This window comes from Sarcophilus harrisii, chromosome 2, assembly GCF_902635505.1.
Source record: "Sarcophilus harrisii chromosome 2, mSarHar1.11, whole genome shotgun sequence".
Taxonomy (NCBI): domain Eukaryota; kingdom Metazoa; phylum Chordata; class Mammalia; order Dasyuromorphia; family Dasyuridae; genus Sarcophilus; species Sarcophilus harrisii.
In genome coordinates, this window is record NC_045427.1 from 576,815,056 (window position 1) to 576,842,733 (window position 27,678).

At 37.8% G+C, this 27,678-nt stretch overlaps 1 protein-coding gene across 2 annotated transcripts in view; it reads left to right on the forward strand.

Moving 5' to 3' along the window:
* GRK5 (G protein-coupled receptor kinase 5) overlaps positions 1 to 27,678 on the forward strand; it is a 295,653-nt gene that overhangs the window by 219,976 nt on the left and 47,999 nt on the right. Inside the window, exons 1-3 of one of the 2 annotated variants that reach the window (XM_023495628.2) lie at positions 21,216 to 21,300; positions 25,849 to 25,934; positions 26,704 to 26,796. In XM_023495628.2, the coding sequence (XP_023351396.1) occupies positions 25,870 to 25,934; positions 26,704 to 26,796 (158 nt within the window). In that variant the 5' untranslated portion in view covers positions 21,216 to 21,300; positions 25,849 to 25,869. Of the gene's footprint in view, positions 1 to 21,199; positions 21,301 to 25,848; positions 25,935 to 26,703; positions 26,797 to 27,678 lie in introns of those variants that run through there. The other variant, XM_031955944.1, reaches the window with a different exon arrangement.

Sequence of the window (27,678 nt, forward strand, 5' to 3'; positions counted from 1 at the left end):
ATGTTGCCATTGGCAAGAGCCTTTCCACAGGGAGGGAAGGAAAATGTGCATATGAGAAATGACTGGTGTTTCTGAAGAGAATTATAGAATATTGACATAAGAAACCCCAAAACAGATGGAGAGATGCAGACACTGATATACTGTTGGTGAAAATTTGGCCTGGATTTTTTTTCCAACAATAACAAAAAAAAATCCATTCATTCCCCCCACCCCTTTGTCCTGTTTTTGTTTGGAAGCTATGTATTATGTCTCCTGACATAGCTATTTACGGTCAGTCAGCGTAACTGGCCCTGACACTTTGACAGAAGATTTGTTTGATTTTTTTTTCCACATGGTCCTGAAGGTTTTGATTAAGAAGGTGGAAGAATGGAGCTTTTTTCCCCTGTCAGCTAGAGCTTAAATCAACCCTCAAGTTAGGAAACAATTCTCTTAGCACTTGGCCTTTGCCAAAGGTCCCATTGTCCTGTTTGGTTACACTATTAGACGTATGGTCAGTAGTAAACCAGAGCTTGGAAATAACAAGGATAATAACTCAGATTTCGAGAGCACTTTTCACTTTGTAGTGTGCTTTGTAGACTATACTTTAAGTGTAATTATTTTTACTTTGAAGATGAAAAAATTGAAATTTGGTGATTATAGGACTTGTTGGAGATCAAATAGTTCCCTCCCTGCTCCCTGATTCTTGTTTTAGTGGCTTCAGATAAATGTATGCTTGGCAGAGGCACTTCAGTGGGAGCCAGCTGACTCTCGGAGGGTTAGAGATTCAAAGCTAGAAAGTAGATTGAAAGATCTGCAAAATTCAATTCAATAAACATTTATGAAGCACACCTACTAATGCACAAGACACTGTGTTAAAGGCTGATGAAAAGGAAACAAGCACACACGAAAGGGAGCTGAAAAGGGGTACCAGGGCATGGGATGTTCCACAGAATCAAAACTAAGCAGAGTTGTTGATGGAATATGGAGAGTTAAGTGGAAAGTTCAGAAAGTTCTGGGTCTTCTATAAAGGAAGGCTTTGGGACTTTATTGTTCCATCTTCAGCCTTCCAGTCATAGGGAAGAGGCAACTGAGGGAATTGACAAGGTTTACAGTATTAAAAATATGGGATCTTAGAGGTTCTCTCTTCAACCACCTCATTTTACAAATAGGGAAACTGAGGTAAAGTGACTTGAACAGTCACTGATTTCAAAATTGCTGCTCTTTCTCCTGTACAGGGACCATAGAAGGTGCAACTTCTTCCTTTTCCAGATAGGGAAGGAGAGACCCAAAGAGATTAAAGTCCTTGTGAGAGGTCACAAAAGTGATAAATGACTTTAAATTCAATGTGCTATCCACTTACATCTCTTAAGAGTGGAAAGGAAAAAGCAAACCATTGTTAGTCAATTAGAATCATGTTTTAGAGTAGCAAAAATCCATTAGAAACATAAAATCCAAACCCTTCATTTTGTAAATGAGGAAACTTGATATCCGGAGAGATCCTGAAGATTGTTAGTGGTAAAGCCAGCCCTAATAGCCATGGCACCTAACTCCCCATTCCATCTTTTCTCCAGTAAACTCTACTGCCTTGTTATGTAGCTGAAATTGCCCCCAAACCCTAATTCAGATAAAACAAAGCTATACTTTGACAACTGACAGCAGAAGTGCTCTAGTCTCATGTGGCATTAATGTTAGATTAATCAGTAAAGTTAGAGAGCATCAACAGCCTCAGCTAATATGTGTCTGGTATTGAGGAGTATCTGCACTGAGCACAGTCTGCAATTAGCAGTCAAGAGGTAAATAGCCATTTATGCTTCCCTCCATTCCTTTCCCCACACCTCTGCCCCATCCCAGAGTCCAATTCCTTTCTTAAGCATATGGGGTGTTTTTTTTTTTTAAGAACTTGCTTTCTTATCCTTAGAAAACCTACCTATTTCCAGTCATAATATTGCTATTTATGCCTTTCCCTTCCTTCTTACCAAGTGCCATCTTGCTCCTGCTCTTCACTCAGCCCCACAGGACTAATTTTCATTTTAATTTGTCTTTCTCTATGGGGGCTTCCCCACTCCTTCAGTTCAATACTTGGCTTTCTTCTCCTCACCCCCATTCTTATTCTGGGTAATTTTCATCCCTACTATTTTTAGGTAGGCAACTGTCTTCCTCCCATCCTCCAAGAGACAGACAGTTCCTTCCTTCTTTAAAGGCAGTGTAATGCAATGCAATGAGAACTAGATTGAGTGTTAGGATGCTTGTGTTCTAGTCCCAGCTCTTTCACTAAATAATTCAATTCAATAAATATTAAGCGCTTACTTACTATGTGTCAGACATGTGCTAAGCACTGGGGATGCCAGAAGAGGAAAAAGAGAGTCCCTCACTTCAAAGAACTTACAGTTTAATGAGGACTGAGGTTTATTGAGGAAGGGGAGCACTGACATGATCAGACCTTCATTTTAGGAATATCTAGTGGCTGGAATAAGGAGAGACTTGAGGCAGGCAGATCCATCAGTTCTTAGTAATAAATAATAGTAGGCTATTACAGGTCAAGGCATAAGATACATGAGGAACTACACCAAAGTGATGGCAGTGTCAGAGGAGAGAAGGGGGTATATTCAGGACACATTGCAAAGATGAAGCTGACAAGACTTAGCAACATTGGATATGGGGGGTGAGAAATAGTGAGGAATCCAGAATGACTCCCAGGTCAAAAAGGAGGATGAGAAGTTAAGGGCCATAAGGTGTTGTGGACATATTGAGTGTAAAATGTCTACTGGACATGTCTGAAAGGCAGTTGGAAATCAGAGGAGAGATTGGGCCAGGATGGGTAGATCTGAGAATCAGTACAATGATAGTAATTAAATCTATGGGAAGCTATGAGATCACTAAGGGAAGAATATAGAGAAATCACAGGACAGACACATATGAGGGGCATTGACTTAAAGGGTGTGACTTGGAGAAAGATGCAGCAAAAGAGACAGAGGAGTGATCAGAGGGAAGAGAGATCTGTCCCCAAAAAAACTTAGTGAGGAGAAAGTATCATATGGGGAGAGCGATCAGCAGTGGCAAAGGCTGTAGAGAGGCTAAGGAGAATGAGGACTGAGAAAAGACCCCTGCATTTGGCAGTAAAGGAATCATTAATAACTTTGAAGAAAACAGAAACTGTGGAACTTGAAGATCAGAAGCCATATCTAAGGGATTAAGGAGAGAGGAAGAAGGGAGAAAATGAAGGCACCTCTAGCAGACTGCAGAAAAGAAGGAGGAAGATAATAGAAATGGAAAGATCAAGTGAGAATTGTGGGGTTTTTTTTAAGATAGGGAGAGGAAGGCAATAGAAAATGAGTTAGTAGACAAGGAGGGATCTAAAATAAGTGGGACAGTGGGGAAGTGGGGATGACAGAGGCACCAGATCTTAGTGGAGACGGGATGGAATGGGATCCATGACTTTTCAAAACACACACACATACACACACATGCACACATCACAAACACACCATACAACACACACACACACACACATACACACACACACACACACACACACACACCTGTCACCTACCTACCTTGCTTGAGGTGAAATGGAATGAAGTAGGGCATTATTCCACTCCTTCAGAAGGATGTATCACACTCCATTTGAGCAAACCAGGACAGATTAATCTTCCTCTTCTACTTATTGAAAGCCAGGCTATTCAGTAATGACAGCAGCAGTGTTTTGGAAGTTAAACCTGGTTTGAAGACAGGCTCCATTACTGACTTGCTGCAGCACTGTAGGCAAGCCACAGGATCAGAGATTCATAAAATTTCAAGCTGGAAAGGACATTAAACATCATCTAATCCAATCTTATCTTACATATGAGAAAATGGAGGTACTAACCCAAGGTCACATGGGTTATAAGTGGAAGAACTAAATTAGAACTCAAGACTCCCGATTCAGCCCTACTCAGAGCCTCAGTTTCTTTATCTGTCAAATAGAGATAAAAATGTTTGTATTACCTAACTCCCAAGGTTGTTAGGAGGAGGGGGGAGGGCAGGGATGAAATCAGAGGTCACATGGTGTAGTTGATATAGTGCAGGACTTCTAGTCAGTAAGCTTTGTCTCAGACACTTGATCAACCATGTGTCCTGTGTAAGTCATTTCTGTTTGAACCTCATTTTCCTCAACTGTAAAATGAGGGGGCTGGGCTGAATGACCCCCAAGGTCCCTTTTGCTTCTATATCTGTGATCTTATGAAATTAGATAATGGATATGACAGTACTTTTTAAAGTACTATAGCTGTATGGGTTATCTAATCACATTATAAAAATTATAGCAAAAATGGTAAAAAAAAAAAAAGATTTATGTATCACCCATCTATTTTTCTTTTTGCCTGATAAAAAGCACCCCCCTATTAGAGGAAAAAGAAGAAAATAGGCATCTCTTACCAGCTTGACTTCAACATTTAGAGCAAAGTTTCTTGTTTATATATTTTTGAGAACTATTACAATATAATTGTTTTCCTGGATAATCCTGTGTATTTTATCATATGCATTTAAAAATATTATTCTGAGGTGTTCATAGACTTCACCAGACTGCCAAAGAGGTCCATGACACAATAAAGGTTAACACCCCCCGTGTTAGAGGGTATCAGTAGTTTCCAGTTCTCGGCCTCCCCTTCATGGCCCCCAAACCCCAGCTAAGGAATGGAATTCTGGGGCTGGAATGGAATGTCTTCTGTAGAGACATTGCGTGCAGAGTTTTCCCAGGGCTGACGCAGATTCCCTTTTGCTCTGTGTTGGAAGGGTCAAGGGTAGTGAGTGTGCAGCTGTGGAACAAGTCCTCCCTTCCTCTCTCCTTTCCTCCTTTTTTTCTTCCCTCCCATGATCCCCTCCCTCCCCCAGGAAGAGGCTTCCAGCAGGACAGCCCTTTTTTGCCTGGTGTCTGCAGTGAATTTCTGAATGTAATCAAATGATTTCCTAGTGCTGGTCAAATGGGGTGAAACCAGCAGCAGTGATGGGGGGGCCCCACATTGGCCCCCTGGGAGTCTCTTGGTTTTCAAAAAACCCTTGGGTGTCTCCTCACTTTTTCCTGAAAGCTGAATCCACATTGAGAAATTGCAAATAGTTTATACAGGGAATGTTAGCTGCCCACATCTGAAAATATACACATCATTAAGCCATAAGTGCTTGCGTCTGGAGATAGAGAAGGGGAAAAAGTTTGGGGGCCTGACCTTTTGTCCATCGACCGAACCACTTTTAATTAGTGTGGAGCTGGCAAGTGGATGGAATGTTTTTGCAAACTGAAATATAGCACATGCTGATCGTGAGAGTGTGTATTACCCAAACAACACTGGAAATGACACACAATGAGTCAAAATCACCTCCATGTCTCCACAAGCCAGAAACGAGGCAGAACTGAGCATCATGAGGACCGAGTGTATCATGTAAAACACTGCTGGTGATTCAGAAGATCTAGATTCCGCTCTGACTGACACTAGCCATCTGTGTGACCTTATGCAGTCACTTGCTCTCTCTGAGCCTCAGTTTATAAAAATTATGGGTCTGGAAAAGACTTATTTCCAGAAATTCCAGCACAGCTCAGGGTTATTTGGTTGTTTAAACTCTAAAGGAAGGTGAGATGAGGACACTTGCCTTGTAGAAGTGGAAGGGACCTCAGAAGCCATCCAGCCCAATCTCTCTAGGGTTAACACTAGCAGCTGAAAGCTTACCCTTGCTCTCATGGAACATGGCTCCCCAAATGGAGTACAAGACCTTGCAATTGTACTTAGTTGATTCTCAGTAAAAACTTGTTAAGTTTAATTGAAAACATATATAAACTACTGGTCTGTGTCGTTTCCTGAGAGGTGAATTCCACAAGAAGAAGGAAAAAGAGAGCAGGATTGCACTGGCTGCTTGAAAGGAGCAGCAGAGATATTGATTTCTCAACTGATACTGGGAAGGAATGGGTGCAGAAACAAGAGGCTAGGGGGTGAGGTGGCCTGAAGATAAACTTTGCTCATTTCACAGTTGGACCGAAAGATGGCCTGGGGATCCACCTTCATGTTAATTGGTCATTGGGTGCTTTGGGTCTTCTCCTTAATTCTGAGCTAAACAGAGATTGATAGGTACATTCAATAACAGCCTAGATTTCAATTAGCAAAATGGGTTCACTTTATGGCTTGTGTCTGTTTAGAATTTAATGGAGGAAGGGAAAATAATGGATACCAGTAATATTAGAAACATGCTCTGAGTCTAAATCCAAGATAAGACATCAAAATCCCTCTACTCTTACTTCCAGGATCAAATAAAAGCTCTGTTGGGCTTTTAAAGCTCTTCATGACTTGGCCCTTTCCTATCTCCAATATTCTTATTCCCTACTCCCTTCCACATACTCAACAATCCAATAACAGTAGTCTTCATTTTGTTCCTGGCATCCAGTATTCTTATCTCCCCATTTCATGTATTTTTACTGGCTGTCCTGTGTACCTAGAATTCTCTCCTTTCTCATCTAGCTTCCTTGGCTTCTTTCTCAGCTAAAATTCTACCTTCTTCTGGTAGCCTTTCCTAGTCTTCCTTCATTCCTTGAGATGACCTTGAGGTCATCTCCAATTTATCCTTTTCTGTCTTGTTTGTATATAGTTGTTTGCTTTTGAAGAGCAAGGACTTGTTCTTACTTTTTTTTTTTTAATATTCCCAGTGCTTAGCAAAATACCTATCACTCAATAAGATTCTTGATAAGGCTTGTTGACCTGGCTGGAATTCTTCCATTTTTTTTTTACATTCATCAAACACTTTTTCCATCACCTATGATATACCAAGCATTGGAAATTTGCAATTAAAAATAAAACAGCCCTGCCTTTAAGGAGGCTACGTTCTACTATGTAGGTACAGCACACAAACAAATGACTATCCATGATCATTTAAGAAAAGAGAGATAAACTAACAATTAAAGAGAATTGTCATGGGGCAAGTGAGATCTGAATTGAACCTTGAAAAAAAGCTAAGGATTTAGACTAGCAGAGAGGGATCATGTCCCAGGGATTCAGAAAATCTTGGACATGGAGGCACAAAGAGGGAGATGGATGCTGAATTTGGGGAGGAATAAGTAGATGCATTGGAATGTAGAATGTATGAAAGGTAAGGGGTTGAGATTGGAGCCAGATTGTAAAGAACCTTAAATGCCAAATTTTAAAAATTTGCATTTATCCTAAAAACAATGAGGAGTCACTGAAGATGCTTTCCTTTGCTTAGGTGGTCACCATGTTGTGTGGTTCCTTTGATAGTGGACTGAATTGGTAATTAGATGCAAGGAGATTCCACAGAGACAGAAGCTCAGGAAGCTTCTTAGTGATTCTAGCTAATTCAGGAAATTATTTACGTTTTCCTCTTGCCAGTAATGTATCATGCTGAGAGAAAGGAGCCAGCACACAAATGCTGCCCCAGAGGCTACATACAGCACCATTGATTCGTTGTTTGAGAGCTGTGTTCCCAATTGATGGTTTAGCAATACATTATTTCAGCTGTGGGTTGGTCTAGTTCTATCTATAAGGCAGCAGAAATCACCCCTTCAGCTGTTCAAGACTACAGCATATGGGAATGGTGGGTAGTTTCCCTTGTCCAGTTGTGCATCATACGCTCTATTCAGACTGCTGGTTTTCTACCTAGAATAGTTTTTTCCTATTCCTCAAATCTCCACATATTATCTCCATCCTTCAAAGCCTATTGCAACCCCCATTTTCTTCAGGAAGCCTTTTCTGACTACACTGATTCCTTCTTTTCTAAAACTCCTGGTCTGAAGACTAGAGGTGTCCTGCACTTTCTAAGAGCATTTAGCCTTTTGTTGTTCTGCAGTCACTTCATGTGAATTTATTTTGTACACAGGTCACCATTTGTTGGTATTCAGTCATCAGTCATGTCCAAATCTTTATAACCCCATGTACCATAGCATGTCAGTACTGTCCATGAGGTATTCTTGGCAAAGATACTGGAGTGATTTGTGATTTCTTTCTCCAATCAGGTTATCTTAGACCCTATTGATAATAGGCCACATTTGAATAAAACCTTCACAGCTTTGTTGGGCTTCAAATGTATTATCCCATTCTAGCCTCTCAGTATTCTCTAAGATATCATCATTTATCAGATCAGGATACTGAGGTGTGGACAATTTACTGGCTTAGTTAGATCTAATACAGAATGGACTTAAGACTGAAACTCAGAATCTAATTTGGACTCTTATCCTTTTCACACCCCAAAATGGGGATTCAATGTAGTCTACTCTGTGACATCTGAGTCAGAATAAAACACAGATTGCTTTTGATTAAAGACAAGCCAGCCTTTTTTGGAGACAAAAATGCATGTATGGTTGAAAATCATCTACCTATTTGGAATGCTAAGAAAACATCTTCTCTCCAAAAACATATCTAATAACTTCCATGAACCTTTCTTAGGATCTGCAATGCATTTGTCATACTCCCCATTTATACCTCACCACCATACTCTTCTCCGTTCCTGTTTGGGTTTATAGGCATTAAACCTCTGTTTAAAATGTAAGTATTGTTCAAGAGGGTAAATGCATAGAGCTCTTAGCTATTTAAGTCTGCAGAAGAATATTAATAATCTAAAGTCAAAAAGTGACCCCATCTATCTCCTCATTTTAAAGGGTCACACAGCTTGTTGGTGGCAGAGCCAGGACTAAAGCCCAAGTCACTTGACATCTAGTCCAGTTTTGCTACCCTAACACTACATTGCTTCTGAGGAAAACAGGGACACAAGTCAGGCAGACTCTGAATAGAAAGCATATTGGCTGACGAGTCAGTGGTTGAAATACCATCTCTGATATCTTCATCTTATATGACCTTGGGAAATCAGTCAACAAGCATTTATTTAGCACTTAATATGTACCAAGCATTTCATCATTTAACCTTGTTGGGTTTCTATTTCCTCTTCTGTAAAATGAGAGGGTTGGACGAGATGGCCTCTAAAGTCCTCTGAATCTGTGATCCTATGAGAGAGGGAGAGGAGAAAAAGATCTGGTGATATTGAAAAGAAAAACTTCTTGCCTTTGGTAGCCAGCTGTGTGTATACCAGTTTAAAGTCTTAACTTCTCAGTATATTTTTCTACATTTCATAAACCCTGTGTTAAATAGCCTGCTGTTGAATGTACACTTCCCTCTTATAACTTATTCTAAACATTTTTAATTTCATATAGGTGATTTACAAATGAAAGTGAATAAACAAAACAATAAATGCAACTTGCTACTTATGAAGCTAAGAAAAAATTAAATGTGCATATTTATCCTGTCCAACTTTTAAAAAAATATTTCTCAATGTTTTACAATGGTAAATAAAATATATTTAGAAGAACTGTTTTCTTTTTTTTTTTTTACTAATTTCTGTTTGGCTTCTGCTCACTTTATTTTCCTTAAAATTAATTAATACCACTATGTTATATACTCTAAATTAAAGACTAAATGCTTTTACCCTCATATCTACAACCCAAATTTCCCAATGGTAGGAAGACACCAGCAATGTGGCAAACAAACATTAAAAGTACTGCACATAGTATGTTATCTACAAATATTTATTGAACATAGAATAATTTGTTACTCTACAGTGAAATTTCTTGGACTGGAGATCAATCCATCATTATTGTTCAATTGTTAATTTGGTGTTTTGAAATAAAAGGCAACAAATAATAAAATAATTGCTTTTTAAAAAAAGTTAATTCTAGTTACTACATAACAATTCTTGATAAAACAAACAAACATCTTATGCGTACACTATCTCACATGTATAACCAGATGAGGCACTGATAATTATTGAACAAAGAACCTAGCTTAATTTATTTGAACTTATGCAAATAAAATTATATTTTTCCAATTTGAGAGAATTTTATTGTCTCAAGCTTAATTCCTTCATCTCTCTGGGTACAGAGTATTAATGAAAAACTGGTGCAAATTAAAATACAGTAGTTAGACATAATGTCTTTTTTTCTGGGTTTACTATTTTTCTCACTATTCATATGTTTCAAGTTTGCTATCAACTGTAAGATTAGTTAGTTATAATGTTCACTTTACTATTCTAAAGCCAATTGCACACTTTCAGTTGTAGTGTAGTAATTAAATAATATAATGAATAGTTTTATTCAAGAATATTTTGAGAATTTCTTATATTAAAGGCACTGGTATAGTATTTCCATTTAGCTATAAGATAATATCAACAGCAAAAATATTGATAATATAGTTTGTAATTTGATTATGCTATCTTATAGTACAAGTTTCATCAGATATAATATTCCCACAATATGATCTGGTTGTGTGCAAACCAGATCTATTCTTTTGCAATACTCTTACAAATAACAATGCATTTATACGTCTTCCCTAAGTTTATCAAATATGTTATGGATTGTTAAGTACGGGCTAGCTCCCTGGAGACCTCAGGATCAGCCAGAGTCAAGAAGTAAAAGTTTTTGATCTTTAGGGAAAGAACCAGGCAAACTGCCAGGAGTTTAACCAAAAATCTCTTCTTGATTCTGGAGTCCAGAATCTCCACCTTTCTCCTCCTCATCCTGCCACCAAGTGAAATCTCCCCTCTCTCATCCCATCCTCTAATCCTTGCCTACAATTATCTTAACATCAAACACTGAGCCAGCACCAATGGTGAGAAGAGCTATTTTCCCAGACATATGCTAATAGAGTCATTGTCTTATATTGAATAGATAATTAGCCTTAAGTGCTCAGTTGTCTGATTCAAGCATACCTTTTTGGAGTTTCAGCCCTTTACAATGGATTGTTCCTCTATAGCTGCAGTCCATTAGTTGACATTCTGATTAGAATCCATATCAGCCAAAGTAGCAACTTTACATTCTTTTACTTCATCAACATTGAAACCAATCTTATGCTCATGGAGCTGATATTTCTCTATGATGAACAAATAGTATTTTTTAAAGAGGAAAAATTATCAGCACACTTGATGAATATGCTGAAAAAATTCAAAAATATGTGCAATGTATAATCCCTGTGGACCTCTCACCTTCACAAAGAGGAAGATTGCAGGTCTTCTCAGATCTACTCAAATCCTGCTTATCTTATAATTTTGTTACTTTCATTGATGCTTTCTTGGCATGTGGTTGTTCTTTCCAATTATTCTCTTATAGTTTTCATGTGGACTATTTTCTTGGCTCTGCTTACTTCACTCTGCATAAGTTTATATCTTTCCATGCTTCTCTGCATTCATCAAACACATTTTCATAGCACAGAAATATTCTATTATAAGCATGTACCACTTTTTTTTTTTTAGCCATTCCCTAATCTATGGACATCTGATTTGTTTCTAATTCTTTGCTATCACTAAAAGTGCTACTGTAAATATTTTGGTGTATATAGGACATTCTTCTTGTCAGCATCTTCCTGAGGGTAGAACCCCAGCAATGGAGTCTCTTGTCAAAAGGAATGGACATTTTAGTTTGCATAATTCCAAATTGTTTTTCTGAGTAAAATGTATCATTTCATAGCTCCACCAACAAGTATTACTGTGTCTTTTATTCCACAATTCTTCCATCATTGATGATTGCCATTTTTGTCATCTTTGCCAATTTTTAGGATATAAAGTAAGAAAACTTCAGCTTTGTTTTACTTCGAATTTCTTTTATCTTAGTGATTTGGAGTATTCTTTCTAGTAGTTGTGAATACATTGCAATCCTCCCTTTGAGAAGTATTTGTTCATGTATTTGATCACTTACCTATTGGGGAATGACTGTTAGTTTTATATACAGTATTGTTTATATACCTTAGATACCAAAACTTTACCAGAGAAATTTGATGCAAAGATTTTTTTTTCTATTTGATGACATCTTTTGCTAAGGTATGTTAATTTTGCCTGTGTAAAAAATTTTCAGATTCATGCAAACAATATCTATTTTATCTTTTATAATTGTCTCTATCTCTTGTTTGATTATGAATGCAACTCCTACCCATATCTGGGAGAGGTATACAATCTGCTTCTCTTCTAATTTTCTTATAGCCTGATCTTTAATATCAAGATTTTGTATCCATTTAGAATGCCTTATGCTCAATCATACTTTCAATCTCAGCATCTAGAAGGGTGTTCTACACTGAATAGGTCGTAAATGTTTGCAGAACTGGGGAAAAAATAAAAAAGATTAAAAGAAATGATAATGGATTTTAACACCTAAATACTGAGAATGACTCAAGAGGCAGGAGCCATGCACAGAAGACATTGAGAAAAGTTTTTTTCTTTAAGGGAAGTTGTGTGGGAATACTAATTGTATTTTACATGGCAGTAGTAATTGTTCTTTACCTTATTTTACTTTAGCTGTCTCTTTCCTTTCTCTCATAGAGGAGCCTTAGGCATGACCTTAGGTATGGCCAGGTAGTCAGTCTCTATTGCCCAAGCCCCACAGACATATTGTCCTCCCATTTCTTTTAACATCAGGTTTGCTTTAAAAGAATAATTAGGGATGTATGTTGAACTGCTAGATTCCTACTCAAACTGGACTTTTGGATCTTGTCTTATAGAAACTGTCTTGTAGGGGTTTTCTAAAATTAATGATTATCCCTCACATATCACTTTGTCTTTACTAAACTCATCTCATGTGATAAAAAAATTTTTTGGAGAGAGGGGAAAAATACAACTGATCTATATATTGAAAAAGTTCAAAAACATGTGTAATGTGTAACACCTATGAATCTCTCACCTTTACAAAAGAGTCTGTTGAGAAGATCTTCATTTACATTTACTTTTGATTGGAAGGTGTGTGTTGTTTTTTCCATTTATCTTCTTGTAGTTACTGTATATATTGTTTTCTTGGCTCTGCTTACATCACTCTTCATCAATTCATATTTATTTTTCTGTGCTTATTGCACAATAGTGTTCTTTTATATTCATATGCCTCAGTTTGCTTAGATATTCCCTGAATGATAGCCATCTACTTTTGTTTCCAATTCTTAGCTATCTTTAAAAGAGCCATTATAAATATTTTGGACTAGATGGGAACTATTTTTCTTATTGATAGCTTCTTTGGGAAGCCAAAATTTGGGAAGTAATGGAGTCTCTAGTTCAAAGATACCTTTGAACGATCTATTCACTTCATTTACATAATTCAAAATGTATTTACAAAGTAGCTATGCCATTTATAGCTTTACCAACAATGTATATTATTTTCCCTTTCTTTCCACAATGTCTCCCATATTAACTGTTACCATTTTATGTTGATTTTTGCCAATTTTCAAGTTGTGAGGGGGAACCTCAATGTTTTGATCTTCATTTCTCCTATTATTAGAGATGTGGAGCACTTTTTTGTGTGGTTGTATCACATATGTTATTAGGTCATTTCTGGCCATCAAGAGCCAAATTGTATAAGATTTCTTTGAACTCTATAGTAAACCTTATGCTTTGTATAAGCTATTTCCCAAAGACTGTAAGCCCAAAAAGAAACTATTCATTCCCCTTTCACACTGTACAAGCAGAATCATCCATTCCAGTGGTAGAAGGGTTTTTATGGTAATCTATTTATATAACTGATTTTGCTGTATTTGAGGAAAATAATATGATGCTTTCTTGTTCAATTAATGCTATATTAGTTTTTGAAAGGAAATGTCCTTTTGAATTTCTTCAGTCTCAGCTCCGTCTTTTCCCTTTCTCGTGTGTTTGAGACATTTTTTTTGAATTCCAGATGTAAAACTGGGCAGCAGTTTTTTTATTCAAGCTAGCCAGGATATTGGCAAAGGTGTAATTTCCTGGACTGACTTGAAAGGGGGCTTGGTTCCATCAGCTTAATCACTTCATGTATTGCCAAAGGCTGAGCTTAACCCAATGGCTATTAAACCAAATGCATTCTTTTATGCTTGTTAATTCTGCTCATTAGGTCTTTAATGTGGGCAGAGCCTTTAAGAGCCATGTGCCAGATCCATGGTTATAAGAATGGTTTCACTGGATTCTGCTGCTATCTTGGTGACTTCATCTGTACAACACAGCTCCCTGTCTTAATTCTGGGTCACCCTTTATATTAGTTTAGAAGAAATAAATGGGAGACTGGGGAGGAGTGAAAAAAACACTCTATTTCTCAGTAGTCACATTACAAGTAATGTCCATTGAGGTCTCCACACCAGAACCCAGAATCAGAAAGCAGTACTGGTTATTAATATGATGCTGAGGAGTAAAAACTGGCTGAGGTGCTGAAATCGCATAGTTGGAAGTGAGAATAGTAAAGAAACAAGATTCATCAGGCAAGAACAAAATTGATAAGACTAATTCAATTGGAGAACCAATGCCAATAGTTTGTTTCCTTCTTTGTAATAAAAATAGCTCTTTATAGCTTAGAGAAGGCATTCTACATGGCATTCCTGTGATGGCAATGCAAGAATTATTTCCATTTTACAGAAATGATTGAGGCTCAGAGAGATTAAAAACTGATCTGTGATCACATAGCTCTGAAATGATGGAGATAAGCCTCAAATCCAAATTTTCTGGCATTCTAAACTTAGCTTTTACTTGTGAACCACCTGTTTTGTGGATTGTGCTCCCACACACCCACTTCTGAATATCTACTCTTTCTGCCATCATATCACATCTTATCCCACAAAATTAAAAGAGCTGACATTTCTATTGCTGTTTAAGATTTGTAAGGCACTTGATGTATATTATCCCATTTAAGATGCTCCTGGCTTCCCCCTCACCTCATCCCACCCACTCACCCAGAAACAAAAGTGAGTTTTCAAAAGGCTTTCATAGTAATTAAGGTAAAGAAGATTTTTAAAAAAAATTTAAAGCTTGCAAAGAATATAGACACATCAAGTTAGAGAACATTCTAATATATTATCTACACTTGTATCCTAGTCTAAAAGAGCCTTAATCTAGTTCAAGCATGGCTAGTCTTTCTACCTAAACTTGTTCTGCAATTCTTGGCAACTGGTCTAGTTCTTACATTGTTAGTTAATAAATATTAATTAAGTGCCAACTATGTGACAGTACTTTACTAAGTGTTGAGGTTACCATCTTACCTACTGAAAGCTATGGCAACTATCTGTCTCTTGGTTACAGCTAAAAACCAATTCTTTAGTGGTTCTTTTCGTTAAATCTCATGCCATTCTTGGCTCCTTCTGCAGTTTTCTGGAAGCAGTGCTCCTAGAGGTCACACCACAACATGATTCTATCCATTTTTCCTGAGTGATAGATGTATTGTCCCTTTCCACCAACCAAGGAAATATAACCAGTTTACATTATAGGATATGTGTATGTGGGAGAGAGATAATAGATAATGAATAGCACTTTATATAATCTAAGTCTGATTTTTTTTAGACTAAGGCTGAATTAAAGAAAAAGTGTACTCTGAATATTTGTGTTGTTGTGGTTTTGTTGTTGTTGTTGTTGTTGTTTTACCAAGACTTAGAACAGTATATGGCACGTAGTAGGTGCCTGAATTAATTTGACCACAAAATTCTACTGTGTTTCTTGTGAATTTTTAAATAAGAATGATGTAATATAGAATCATGCAATGTCAGACCTGGAATGAATGCTAGAGATCATTTAGTCTAACTCCCTCATTCATTGATGAAAAAACAGGCTCAGAGATGCAAAACAAGTGCTCAAGTTCCCCTAACTATTGTGTGTGTGAGCCTAAACTGGAAATACAGGCTCAGGATGACTAGGACAGTATCATTTGTACTGTACTACACTGCATTGCAAACTATCATAGTGGGCTTTTCTTTCTCTTTCTCTTTCTCTCTCTCTCTCTCTCTCTCTCTCTCTCTCTCTCTCTCTCTCTCCTAATATTCATTCAATTTCCACTTTCAGTAATGAAAGAGTAATTTCTTCACTGGGGCCCTAAGCAAAACAAATCAATACATTGGGCATGTCTAACACCTCGTTCTATACCTGTAGGCTGCTACCTCTCTGCCAAAAGGCAAGAATGCATCACTGTCAGTCCTCTCAAGTTATATTTGGGTACTATCTTCTTCCACTTTTCTATTCTTCTAATCCCTTTGATGAAAACAAGAAATACATATGCTATATTCACGAACTATAATATGAGGAAGTCAAACCAAATGATTTCTAAGCTCTTTTACAGTTTTGAAAGCAAAAAAAAAAAAAATCATGAGTTTCAATCAAAATAATTTCTGGCTAAAAAATAATAGTGTGGTTATCTATCTATGCATTTATGTACACATATGTATAAATACATACATATAAACATACAATATATAATATGTACATACTACATATATTATATATACTATATGTATTTATATAAAATTCTGCATCTCTAAAAGCAAAAGATAGCAGATGAAATAAATTATTACTTTTAGTTCTTTTTTTCCTTTGGGAATATTGTACTTTTCCACCTTGTTAATAATGAAAGCTTACATTTACTATTCCAAAACCTTCCTCCACATATTTTCTCATTTGCACCTAAAAATGATTTTGTGAGGCAGGCCATGCAGGTTCTATTATTGCAATTATCTAGATAAGGAGAATGAGCCTTGAAGAGATGAAATCATTTGTGAAGGCATACTGTTATAAAGGGACAGAATGGAGATTTGGATCCAGTTTTCCTGATTCCCAATGTCTGGTTCATACCATAATGCCTCATTCTTCTGCAACTAAAGTTAAGATAGAGGTTCTTTAAATAAGACAGGCTGGAATAGTGGTGGACTAGAAGAGGAAAGAATTCTCAGGGACAGAACCTGATACCACATAAGAAGGAAGGAGAGATTATGGAGGGCTTCCTATTCAGGGGCTCAGACATGATCCAGTAGCTTGGAGAGAAAGAGTTAATAATTAAAGATCAGTTATTATAGAACATATTTGCATAAACAAATCTTATGCCCATTTTATTAAGTAGGATTAATTCAATTCATTCCCCAAAGTGCCTTTCCAGAAGTCATGTATCCCCCTTATTTGAAGTAGGATTTAGCATGAATCTATGGTGTTGCAGTACAATAGGGTCTATTGAAGGAACGAAGGAAGAAGGGAGAGAAGGAAAGTGAAAGGGAGAGAGGGTGAAAGGGAGGGAGAGAAGGAAGAAAGAAGAGAGGGAGAGAAAAAGAATGGGAGCAAGGAGGGAAGAGAGGAAATTAAGGGAGGAAAGGAAAAAAGGGAGGAAGAAAGGAAGAAAAGAAGGAAGAAGAAAGAAAACCCTTGTCAAATATACATTCAGGCAAAACAGATTCCCATATTGGCCACACCAAAAAATTTGTATCTAATTTGTGTCTTGAATTCCTTCCCTCTCTTGCAGTAGGTGGTAGCATTCTTTACCATTGATCAAAGGTCAGTTTTTCAGGAATAATAACTAGTTATAATAGCTAATGTTTATATAGTGCTTTAAGTTTTTTTTTTGTTTTTTTTTTTTTGCAAAGCACTTTACTAATATTATTTCATTTTATCCTCACAACAATGCTGGGGGGGGGGGCGGTAATAATAATAACATTAACAATAGCTAACATTTATATAGAACTCTGTGCCAGGCCCTATGCTAAGTGTATTACCATTATTATCTTATTTGATTCTCACAACAATCCTGCACACTTGGTGCTATTATTACTCCCATTTTACCAACAGTGAAATTGAGGCATAGAAGAGTTGTGACTTTTCAAGAATTATACAGCTAGTAAGTATTTGAAACTGAATTTCAATTTGGCTCTTCCTGAGTCTGAGTCCAGGGTTCTATCCATTGTGCTACCTAGCTGATTAGGTGGAATTATAGGATATAAATGTAATCCCCTAGAAAATAAGGAAAACTGGTCCGAATAACTCAGTTCAAAGGTTATCTAGGTCTGAGAACTCTCTTTTCTTTATTGAATGGTTTTTGTTTTTGTTTTTGTTTTTTTGCTGCTTTGTGTGCCTTCCTCAGAAGTCAAGCCAGTGCAATTGGAGAAAGATAAACTTGAAGCCAGTTGGACCTTCATCCTAATCTACCACTTAAGAAACTGAGAGGAAATGAAGCAGAGAGCTCAAAGGAATCTGGGAAAGAGGCAGGAGGAAGGATAATAGATGTCCCTCCTCCTTGGACATCTGCTCAGCCAGAATGCTCTTCTGCAAAAATTAAACCTTCCTTTGTTGCTGAGGGAGGAGGAAGGGCATAGATAGACCTAAGCTTTAGAAAAATGACTTTGTTAACTGTAGGGAGCCTGAACTGGAGAAAGGAGAAGTGAGGTAGGAAGGCCCAGTTTCTGCAATAACCCAGATGAGAGGTGTTTAGGTCTAGAATTCAGACACTGACCATGTAAGTGGAGAGAGGGGATGCTCACCAGAGATATAGGAGAGGTTGATTCAGTAAACTTTGGCACCCAATCAAGAGGTAAGAGTGAAGAGGGGAGAAAGGACTTTGAGGGTATAAACCCAAGTGAGATGAGTAGATGATGCCCTTGACCAAAATATGGATGATAAGAAAAAAAGAAGGAAAAGATAGTGAGTTCAATTTTGGATAAATGGAGTTTGAGCTATCCATGGGACTTCCACTTGGAAAATTGATGGTGGGATACTAGAGCTCAGAAGACACACTAAAGTAATATGACAAAGGTGCTTCAAAAGTCTTAGGAGATAATTAAAGTAGTAAAGTTTAATTATTATATTAATGATTACATTACATGTCATATATTAATATTATATTAAAACTTTAATAGGTTAACATTGCACTAAGATTTATGAGACATACTATATTTCTATAGAGGTCATCTATAGATGTTGATAAATACTCATGGGATCTGATAAAAGAGGTGAGAAAAAGGCTTACGACAAAGGCTTGGGGTATACCCAGAGATAGGTGACATGTTATAGATGGATAGAAGAGCAGTGTGTCACACACTGTGCTAAGCTCTGAGGATATCAAAATAAAAATTTAAAACAACCTCTATTCCCAAGAACTTCACATTCTGATAGGGAAAATGGAACATAAAGGGGTACTGGAAAATTGGGGTGAGGGAAAGGAAGGAGGGTACTCATGAGGGGGTTAGGCAATAGGGTGGAAGTAGAGTAGTTCCCATTAAAATTGAAAATAGCATGATATGGAGGTTCCAGGTAAGTACTTAGCATTGAGTAGGTATCAGGGTGGAGTCATCCCCAGGGGGACTGAGCAGTCAGTGTGTTGGTGGAGCAGACCAGAGAATGAGCCAGGAATAATCTGGAAGTAGATGAGATCAGAGATGACAGTCAAGCAAAGGAGACTGAAGAATTAGATAGAGAACCAAGAGAAGTCATTAGTCACAAAAACTTAGAGAGAAGGGAGTATTCAGAAAAAATGGATGGTCAAGTGTCAAATGTTACTTAGAATATCAAAGAAAATAGGGATCATTTTTGATCTGGACAGGTCAAGGAAGCTATTGTAGAAGTAAACTTGAGTTGAGTCTTAAAGGGGGTCAAAGATGTCAAAGGCAGAGACTGAGAGCAAGTGTCTAATGTAGTCATGGTAGATGCACATGCAAATGATTGGAGGTGGGAGAACTAGACAACAAGTAGCCCAATTTATCTAGAAAAGGGAGTTCTTAAGCTTTAGATGGACTCCTTGGGCAATCTGGTGAAATCTGTAGATTTATTCTTTTAATAATAATGCCTTTAAATGCATAAAATAAAATTATGGGATGACAAAGGAAAACAATTATTCTGAAATACAGTTATCAAAATATTTAAACATGAATAAATTCACAGAGCTGAGGATAAGAATCCCTCCTTTAGAGGAGTGGACTGCGGGAAAGTGACTACAATGGAAAGAATGCTAAGAAGATGGGTTGAAGACAGGTTGGGGAGGCAAAGTGGAGCTCTTTGCCACATAGCAAGCTAGGATTTGTGTTGACAACCAGTGATCCAGCTATAGAAACTTTATTTTCAGCTAGTCCAAAATCTGGGCTAAATACCAATTACTTTCCTAGAAAGTTCCTATTCTCCAGCCTTCTACCCAAGGACCCAGCTAACAGCATGCAACATACTTTTTTTCTGCTTACATAATACAGGTCCGAAAGGGAATGACAATATTGAAAGCTCAGTTTCAGGCTGGTCCCTAAGTGAATAAAGTTTAGACATAAGAGGCTTGAACCACCAGCACCATTTCTTGTTTGATTGAATGGAGTCTATGAGGGACAAGGAACTAAAAAATGAGAAAAGAAATTAAATAAGGAATGATATTGGGATCTTTTCACCTACACCCTTTCCTCCTTTCTTAGATTTCTTTCAGGACTGTTTACTAATTTCATCTCCAGTCCTTAAACTCCAGATGACTTATTAAATCTTTCTCTGATGACCTTTCTCTACTGCCCATAGAACTTCTAACTATAGAATGTGGAGAAGTGGAAAGAAATTTGGGTTCTACTCCTGTCTCAGTCACAAACTTATTATGTGACCTTGGACAAGTAGCTGCACCCTATAGATTTTAATCTCCTAATCATCAGAGGTGGGGATGGCTGTGACTCTGAAAGTTGCTGCTAAAGCTCATCACCATGGAAAGGCCCCCGGGAGGAAGGGCAGTAGGAAAGGAAGCTGGATACTTGTTCAGGACTATGGGAAATAGAAGATGAGCCTTTATTTCAGTTACAGAGAAAATGCTGAGTTCACACAACTGGCTATTCCTGGGAACACAAAAATTAAAATTCTCCTATGAAACCCCCAAGTGAGCCTCAACATTATAATCAGTGCAATATTCACATTTCAATAGCATGGAACTGAAAGGAAAATGTTTAGATGAAAACAACATTCTTTGGGGATGGAGATTTGTCTCTGCCTCACCCACCCACCCACCCCAATTATCACTCTAATTTATTAAAAAAGACTGATTATGTCATAGTCCATGAGTCAGCTTCCCCAAACATCTGGATGAGAGTGAATAACTGGGACTCCTGCTTCTTCTCCCTCAAGCTGACTCTATTGGCCATTGGCAGCATCCAAGAAGGATCACTTAAAGGGTAAAGTAGGGACTTACTTGGGGTCCCCCTGTTAATAAGCAGTAGAGTAAGAACAAGGGTCCAGTTCTCCTTCCCAGCACCAGCATTAGGTTCTTTCCAGTGTACCCTAAACTTCCTAGGTAGCACCTGGATTTTTCTTTTTTGAAGCCCACATCAGATGATTCAACCCAAAATAATGATTAAAAAAAAATCTTTATCTTTATACCAAAATGTACCACTTTCAAAGCATGACATTGTTAAGGATTGGCTTTTGGATCTCCTTGGAAATTTTTGTTTCCAGAAAGCTTGTTCATCCTGTTACTTCCTTCCACCAACTTTTCTCCTCCATTTTCTCTTTATCACAGTCCCCAGAATATGTCACTGAAGTCAACCAAGACCTGATCCACCAAACAAAGGAAAAACTTGAACTGAGACCTTGCAAAGAACTCTTTTCTCACTGTGCAAAGTAAGTACTCCCTGTGAGTTCCACTCTCACCAACTTTGAACCCTCTTTCCAATTGCTTTATGTGTGCCTCTTCCAATCTAGAGACATCAAAGATTGCCAGCAACTTTCAGATATAAAGCCTTGTACAATATTATGCATATAGCAAAAGGATAGAGATGGAGATGGGGATGCTTGAGAATGGAAATAAGATGAGATAAAGCTCAGGCTACCTGAGATATATTGTGGGTGTCAAGATTGCTCCATGGGTATGAATAGAAAGAAGCATTTTCTATTCCATACTATGAGGTGTACATTCAATTCCTTGGTGTCTCAAGTATTCACCAACAGGTATCAGCCAAGCAAACCAGCCATAGACTCCATACTATGTGAAAAGAGATACAAAGGGTGACAATTCCAAAGAAAACATCTCTGTTTCAAAGTGAATAAAAATTAAGAGGCTCTACAATTCATTTCAACAGAGGAATGTGCAAAGTTTGCTCTGCCTGGTTTTTCCAGAAAACCTTTAATGGGATGGAGTTTCTTTTTTCCTTCCCCTTCCCCCAGACTCCTCCGGTCCTGAGTACTTCAAAAGCCATCAGTCTTTCCTAGAGCAGGAGAAGGGGCTCTTTCTTTGCATTATTTCATCTCTTTGTCTTATGTTGCCTTAGTGAGGGCAGCTCTACCGGGCTGCTCCCCAGAAGGAGCCAAAGACGCATTTTGCATTCCAAATACTGAACTTGCTTGCTTGATGCCAGGTGTTCATAAACTCTGTGTGTGTGTGTGTGTGTGTGTGTGTGTTCCCACATACTTGAGTGCTCCCTCATGAGCACACACAGACATACATTCCCTCAAACCCCCCAAAGGCATGATTGTCCCCTTTGGGCTCATACCCTCATTCTGAGCACATTTTGTCCTGTCTCAGATGATGTAATGGGATTTGAGAAGACAGGCTTTCATGTCATTCTTCACTCTGGCTCCCACTCCAGACCTCTGTGCTTCCAGCTACTCTCCACCCTGTTGGGACTGCAGCCTATCACAGGCATTCCCCCTCTCCTTTCCTCCTTTCTACACAATACTGTACAGTATTATGAGATCCTAATGTAAAAAGGAGAGGGAGCTGGGTGGATAGAGGACTGCTCTTAGAGTCAAGAAGAGCAGAGTTCAAATCCAGTCTCAGACATTTACTAACTGGGTAACCCTGGACAAATTATTTAACTTCAGTTTGCCAGAATCCACTAGAGAAGAAAATGGGCTATTACTCCAATAACTTCGCCCACAAAGCTCCATGGATCATGTTGGCACACTGTGGTCCAGAAGGTCATAAAGAGTCAGACACAACTGAATGACTGAACAATTGAATGACTGACCAAGAACAATGTGATAGGGTCACTGGACAATGATAGCTTCTAGGCTATCTAGAGTTGACCCTAAGTAGAGAGAACTTAATGGCTGGTTAGGGATGTGGTTATTGTAGGAAAGATTAAAAAAATCCTGTAGCTGTTCTCAGTGTCATGATCTGAGAGCTTGGATTATACAATTATGTGGCCCTCACGCTTGTGTGAATCCAGATTAGGTATGTGAAGAGAAAGGCAGCAATTTCATAGCCTTGGAAGGTGGCAGTGGTTGGGTAGACAAGAGTCAAAGTTTTGTCTGGGCTCTTAAAAGGTTGGTTAGTGAAAGGGGGCATGAAATCAATCAGATCCTTAGGCAGGTAAAGGCAGTCGTCACCACAGCATAACCATATGGATGCTCTGTGTAATAAGGGTGATATGAACTTATTATGAGTAGTATTACTGAAATACAACATTGGAAAAACATCTAAATATTGTGCTATAGTATCCTAACTTTCTGTCTTCCCCTCTCCCTCACCTTCTCTCTCTCCATATATGTCTATGTGTGTATAAATTATATATATATATATACATGTATGTGTTTACGCACATATAGATATGTACATATATTTATGTAGATGAACACGTTTTACCCTCTTTCTGCCTCAGCCAAAGTCAGCTTTGATAGCTCTGGATGTCTGGGAACATAGGAAGGATGAACGAGTGACAAAAAGCTAACTTGTGACTAGAGGTGGGGGGTGGAGGGACTGATGAAAGCTCTGGACAAGCTGCAGCCTCGTCTGGTTAAGAATAACTGAATGCATGGAGAGGAGTGGAGTTGCAGCCAGAATGGAGAATGACATCAAGACCCATTTCCCTAATCTCCATTACATCATCTAGGGCAGGACAAAATGTCCTCAAACAGAGGCCTCCAGTTTGTTTGAAACAATCCTGCCTTTGGAGAGTTTGGTGTGTGTGTGTGTGTGTGTGAGAGAGAGAGAGAGAGAGAGAGAGAGAGAGAAGGAGGGAAGGAGGAAGGAAGGGAGGGAGTGAGGAAAGGAGAGAGAGAGAGAGAGATCTGGTTTACAAACACCTGGCTTGAAAAAGCTAATTCAATAATTGGGATAAAAAAAAGAATATATAGAAAAGCAGTTGTATACGCTTTGTAAAGTTATGTTTGTCTTCAGATATATGAGTCTTTCATCTGGATATAGATAAATAACACCAAATAATTGTGGCATTTAAATATAAGATTATTCATATACACACCCATATATATATACATACATACATATATATCAGATTATAGATTTAGAGCTGTAAGTGACCTTAAAGATCATCTATCTAATCCAATCATTCCATCTTGCAGCTAAAGACCTTGAGACCCAGAGTGATAAAGTGACTTCACCACTGTGACATAGAAATAATAAATCATGTATCCTATATGTAAAATTTGTCTACACTGTGCCTTTTTTCTTGGTGGCCCATTTTGGGTTGACCTAATTTAAGGCTGAATTTGTTTAAAAGGGATTGTTTAAACAACTCATTCAATGTACATTGCATAAAGAGACGTTCCAATAAATATTCACTTTCTTCCTCTACGTTCACATAGTTTTCATCAACATTTATTTGTAGGGAAACAGTCATTGGATTGTCAATCTGAGATATGGAGCTAATCATCTCCTTCGGAATTCACTAGACTAGCATTTTCCAATGTAAATTATCTTCCTGTAAGAGCATGATGGACTCTGTCTTTACCCCATTTGGGTGGCAGAAGCATGCAATAAATACATGTCTTGACCCAGATCTCCTGCAGGCTGAGGAGCCCAGTCCACAATAGAATTGCTGTTCTTATCTCCCCCTTCTTATGAGAAATTCATCTTCTGAATTTCTTAGAAACCTTCATGGCTATCTGATTTGTACATATGTACAATTGTAAATAAAATGGCACAGAGCTTTGTTGCCTAGTTTTTGTATGGGAAAATGCCACCTTTTGTATGACACATCTAAATGCTTTGCCCTCTCTATCAAAGATATTCAATTATATTCTTCAGCTTGGACTATTTTCACCTTCTCTTGACACAACTTCCAACCCTTAACATCATTACCCAAACCAAACTTCTTACCCTTTACCCCTTGAACCTGTCAAACTCCTTTTTATGTGTTTGATTCTATGTTTCCTTTTGCTTGGAATGTTTTCTCTCCCCGTTTTCACCCATTGTCACCTATCTTTTCAAGTCCAACTCAATTCTACCTTTTTATGAAGCCTTTCTGGATACCTCTGTTAGTAGTAATCTCCCTCATATCACATAATACTTTATTTTGTAATAATTTATAGTTCACTGATGCTCTTATGCTATAACATAATATTGTATATTAGAGTTGTTAGTGCTTTTCCCTTAAAAATAATGATTGTTGACTTTTATACGGCACTTTAAAATTTGCAAAATCCATAAGTCAAATCAAAAACAAGCAGTCATTAAGTGTTTACTATGTGCTAAGTGCTGGTGATATAAATAGAAGAAAAAGGAAAGAGAAATTCTACCTTCAAAGAGTATACAATCTAATGGGGTAAGGCAATACATAAAAGAGCTGGAAAGTCTGGTGATGTAGAAGTAGTGCCCATGTGGAATCGTGGTGGTGAAATTTGAAGAGTAAGAAGCTGTGAGAGGACTGAAGGATGGCCAGCCTCTTCCCTTCTTCAACATGGAGGTTCCAGGAAGAATTCACTGATGAGAGAAGGAAAATGTAGGGGTGAAGAGATGTTCTTGGATAAGAAAACAACTGAGAGGCAGAAATAAAGAGGTTTCACATTTCCTTTGATTCCCCATTAGATAAAGTCCATAATAACAAGAAAAATCAATATCTAAATTTTGTATCACTACCCAATAAATTCTGAATGTTATTTGTTTTTATATATTTTATATATTTATTATATGTATATACATTATATATAAGATATATTTATAAATTACATTATATATACATATATATATATTTATATTCCCATTCCCCCCATCTCAAGATGTCAATTGTCTTCTGGATGCTTAGATATGGTAACAGTTTCATGCACTGGTATAAGTCATTTCTACACTGAACATTGTCAGTGTAGAACAGTGCTGACTTATGAGTCAGCACCTTCAGCTGCCTTGTACAGAGCTGCTGTTGTGCCTCTGCAACTCGGACAAGCCCCCGTGTTTGCTCAGAACACCCTCTTGTTCTACCTGTTTTTTCCCAGCTGTCTACCCACCACTGGGTCATGTTGTTTGAGGTTGGGCTTCAGGGTATCCTCAAGGACTTCAAGGTGTTTCTCTTGACTGCTTTGTGAGTATTTTGCTTCAACCCACCACAGATACTAGCACCAAGCATAACCTTAAAATGCAAAACAATTAAAAAGAAAGCCACAATCCCAGTAGAGAAATACTAAGGGTTGGTTTGCAGGACTAGTATTTCTTCTGACTGCAACAATTTACTCCCAAAGCAGTGCTGGAGTTCCCTGAGAACTCTCCCCATTCCCAGTGTTTGTGATCCTCTGATTTCCTTTCTGTGTTGACACATTTACAGACAAACCTCACCACCAGCCATGGATACATTCCTTCTTATATTGTTCCCAGGGTTTCTGCAGGATACAGTGGAGAGAGCATTGGATTTGGAATCAATTTAACTGAATTTGAATCCTGGCTCTGCCACCTGTTATCTGTGTTAGCTTGAGCAAAACATTCAAACTCTTTAGGCCTTAGTTTTCTCATCTGCAAAATGAGGAGAGTGGCCTAGATTAGGGTATTTTATACTTTTTTGTACTATGACCCTCTCTCATCCAAAAAAATTTTATATGATCCCTGTATGTAGATAAATAAAATAAGTATACAAATCAAACATTTACTGATGATAAATCACATTATCACGACCTCCATATTCAGTGGATCTAAAAAACCTTGAAAATCCCTTTCATCTGTAAATCACTGTCTCTGTATGCTCACTCTCCAAAAATGTGTCAATAGACAAAGCCCCCTGAATGTTAAGGTACTTAAATTGTCCCCAACAAATTGCAAGTGCTGGATGATAAAACTGTGTCTTTTTTCATCTGAGATAGATCTGTCCTTGACTACCTAAGTGGAGAGCCATTCCAAGAATACCTGGAGAGCATGTATTTTGACAGGTTTCTCCAATGGAAGTGGTTGGAAAGGTAAGTCTTCAAACTGGGTGATGTGTATGTGTGTGGGTGTGGATGTTTAAACATGTTCACACATATTCTATGGGGGATCATTTGAGTATCCAATAGGAATTCAAATCTCTGAATCTAATCTGGGTGTTTAATTTCACAAATATTTTAATACTTTGTATATGAACCATACTTGTAGTACAATGGGCTGGCTCTGGAGCCCAAAGATTTTGGCAAGTCATTTTAACTCCTTAAAGGCTTCTCATTTGTAGGCGAGAGGGTTGGACTAGATGGTCTCTTCCAGTTTTAAGTTATATGATTCCATGAAATTGTAACAGATGGCATTTTTCTTTGACTGATAGAGAAGTGAGTTCCAGGGAAGATCCCATAATACCAGTTAGTGGTAGAATTAAAGCAAGATCCTAGACATTCTAACTCCTGGGCCAGTGGTCCATCCCTTCTAACATGCTATAGCCTTTTCATCATGTCTGTAGTGTTCATGTAATGTATGGCTAATTCCTTGATGGGTTAAGCAAGAGTGGTCATAGGGAATAAGGACACAAAAAATGACATGAGCTTCTTATGTCAGAGAAGACACAGGGCAAGAAGGAGGCTTCCTGAGATGCACATGTTTCATTGCACAAAGCCAGATACTTTACACTATACATATATATATATATATATATACTTTTTATTGTGTGTATACATACACATACATTTTATATATTTTATACTGTATATATCATACACAATACACATGCATACATATATACACATATATGGTGTGTATATATACATGTATATGCATACACACACGTATATATATCAGAGGCCACTGAGACACTCTCTGTAATTTGAACCTGCTATAGTCGTGGAATAAAGAAGGCTGAGGATACAAATGTTCTC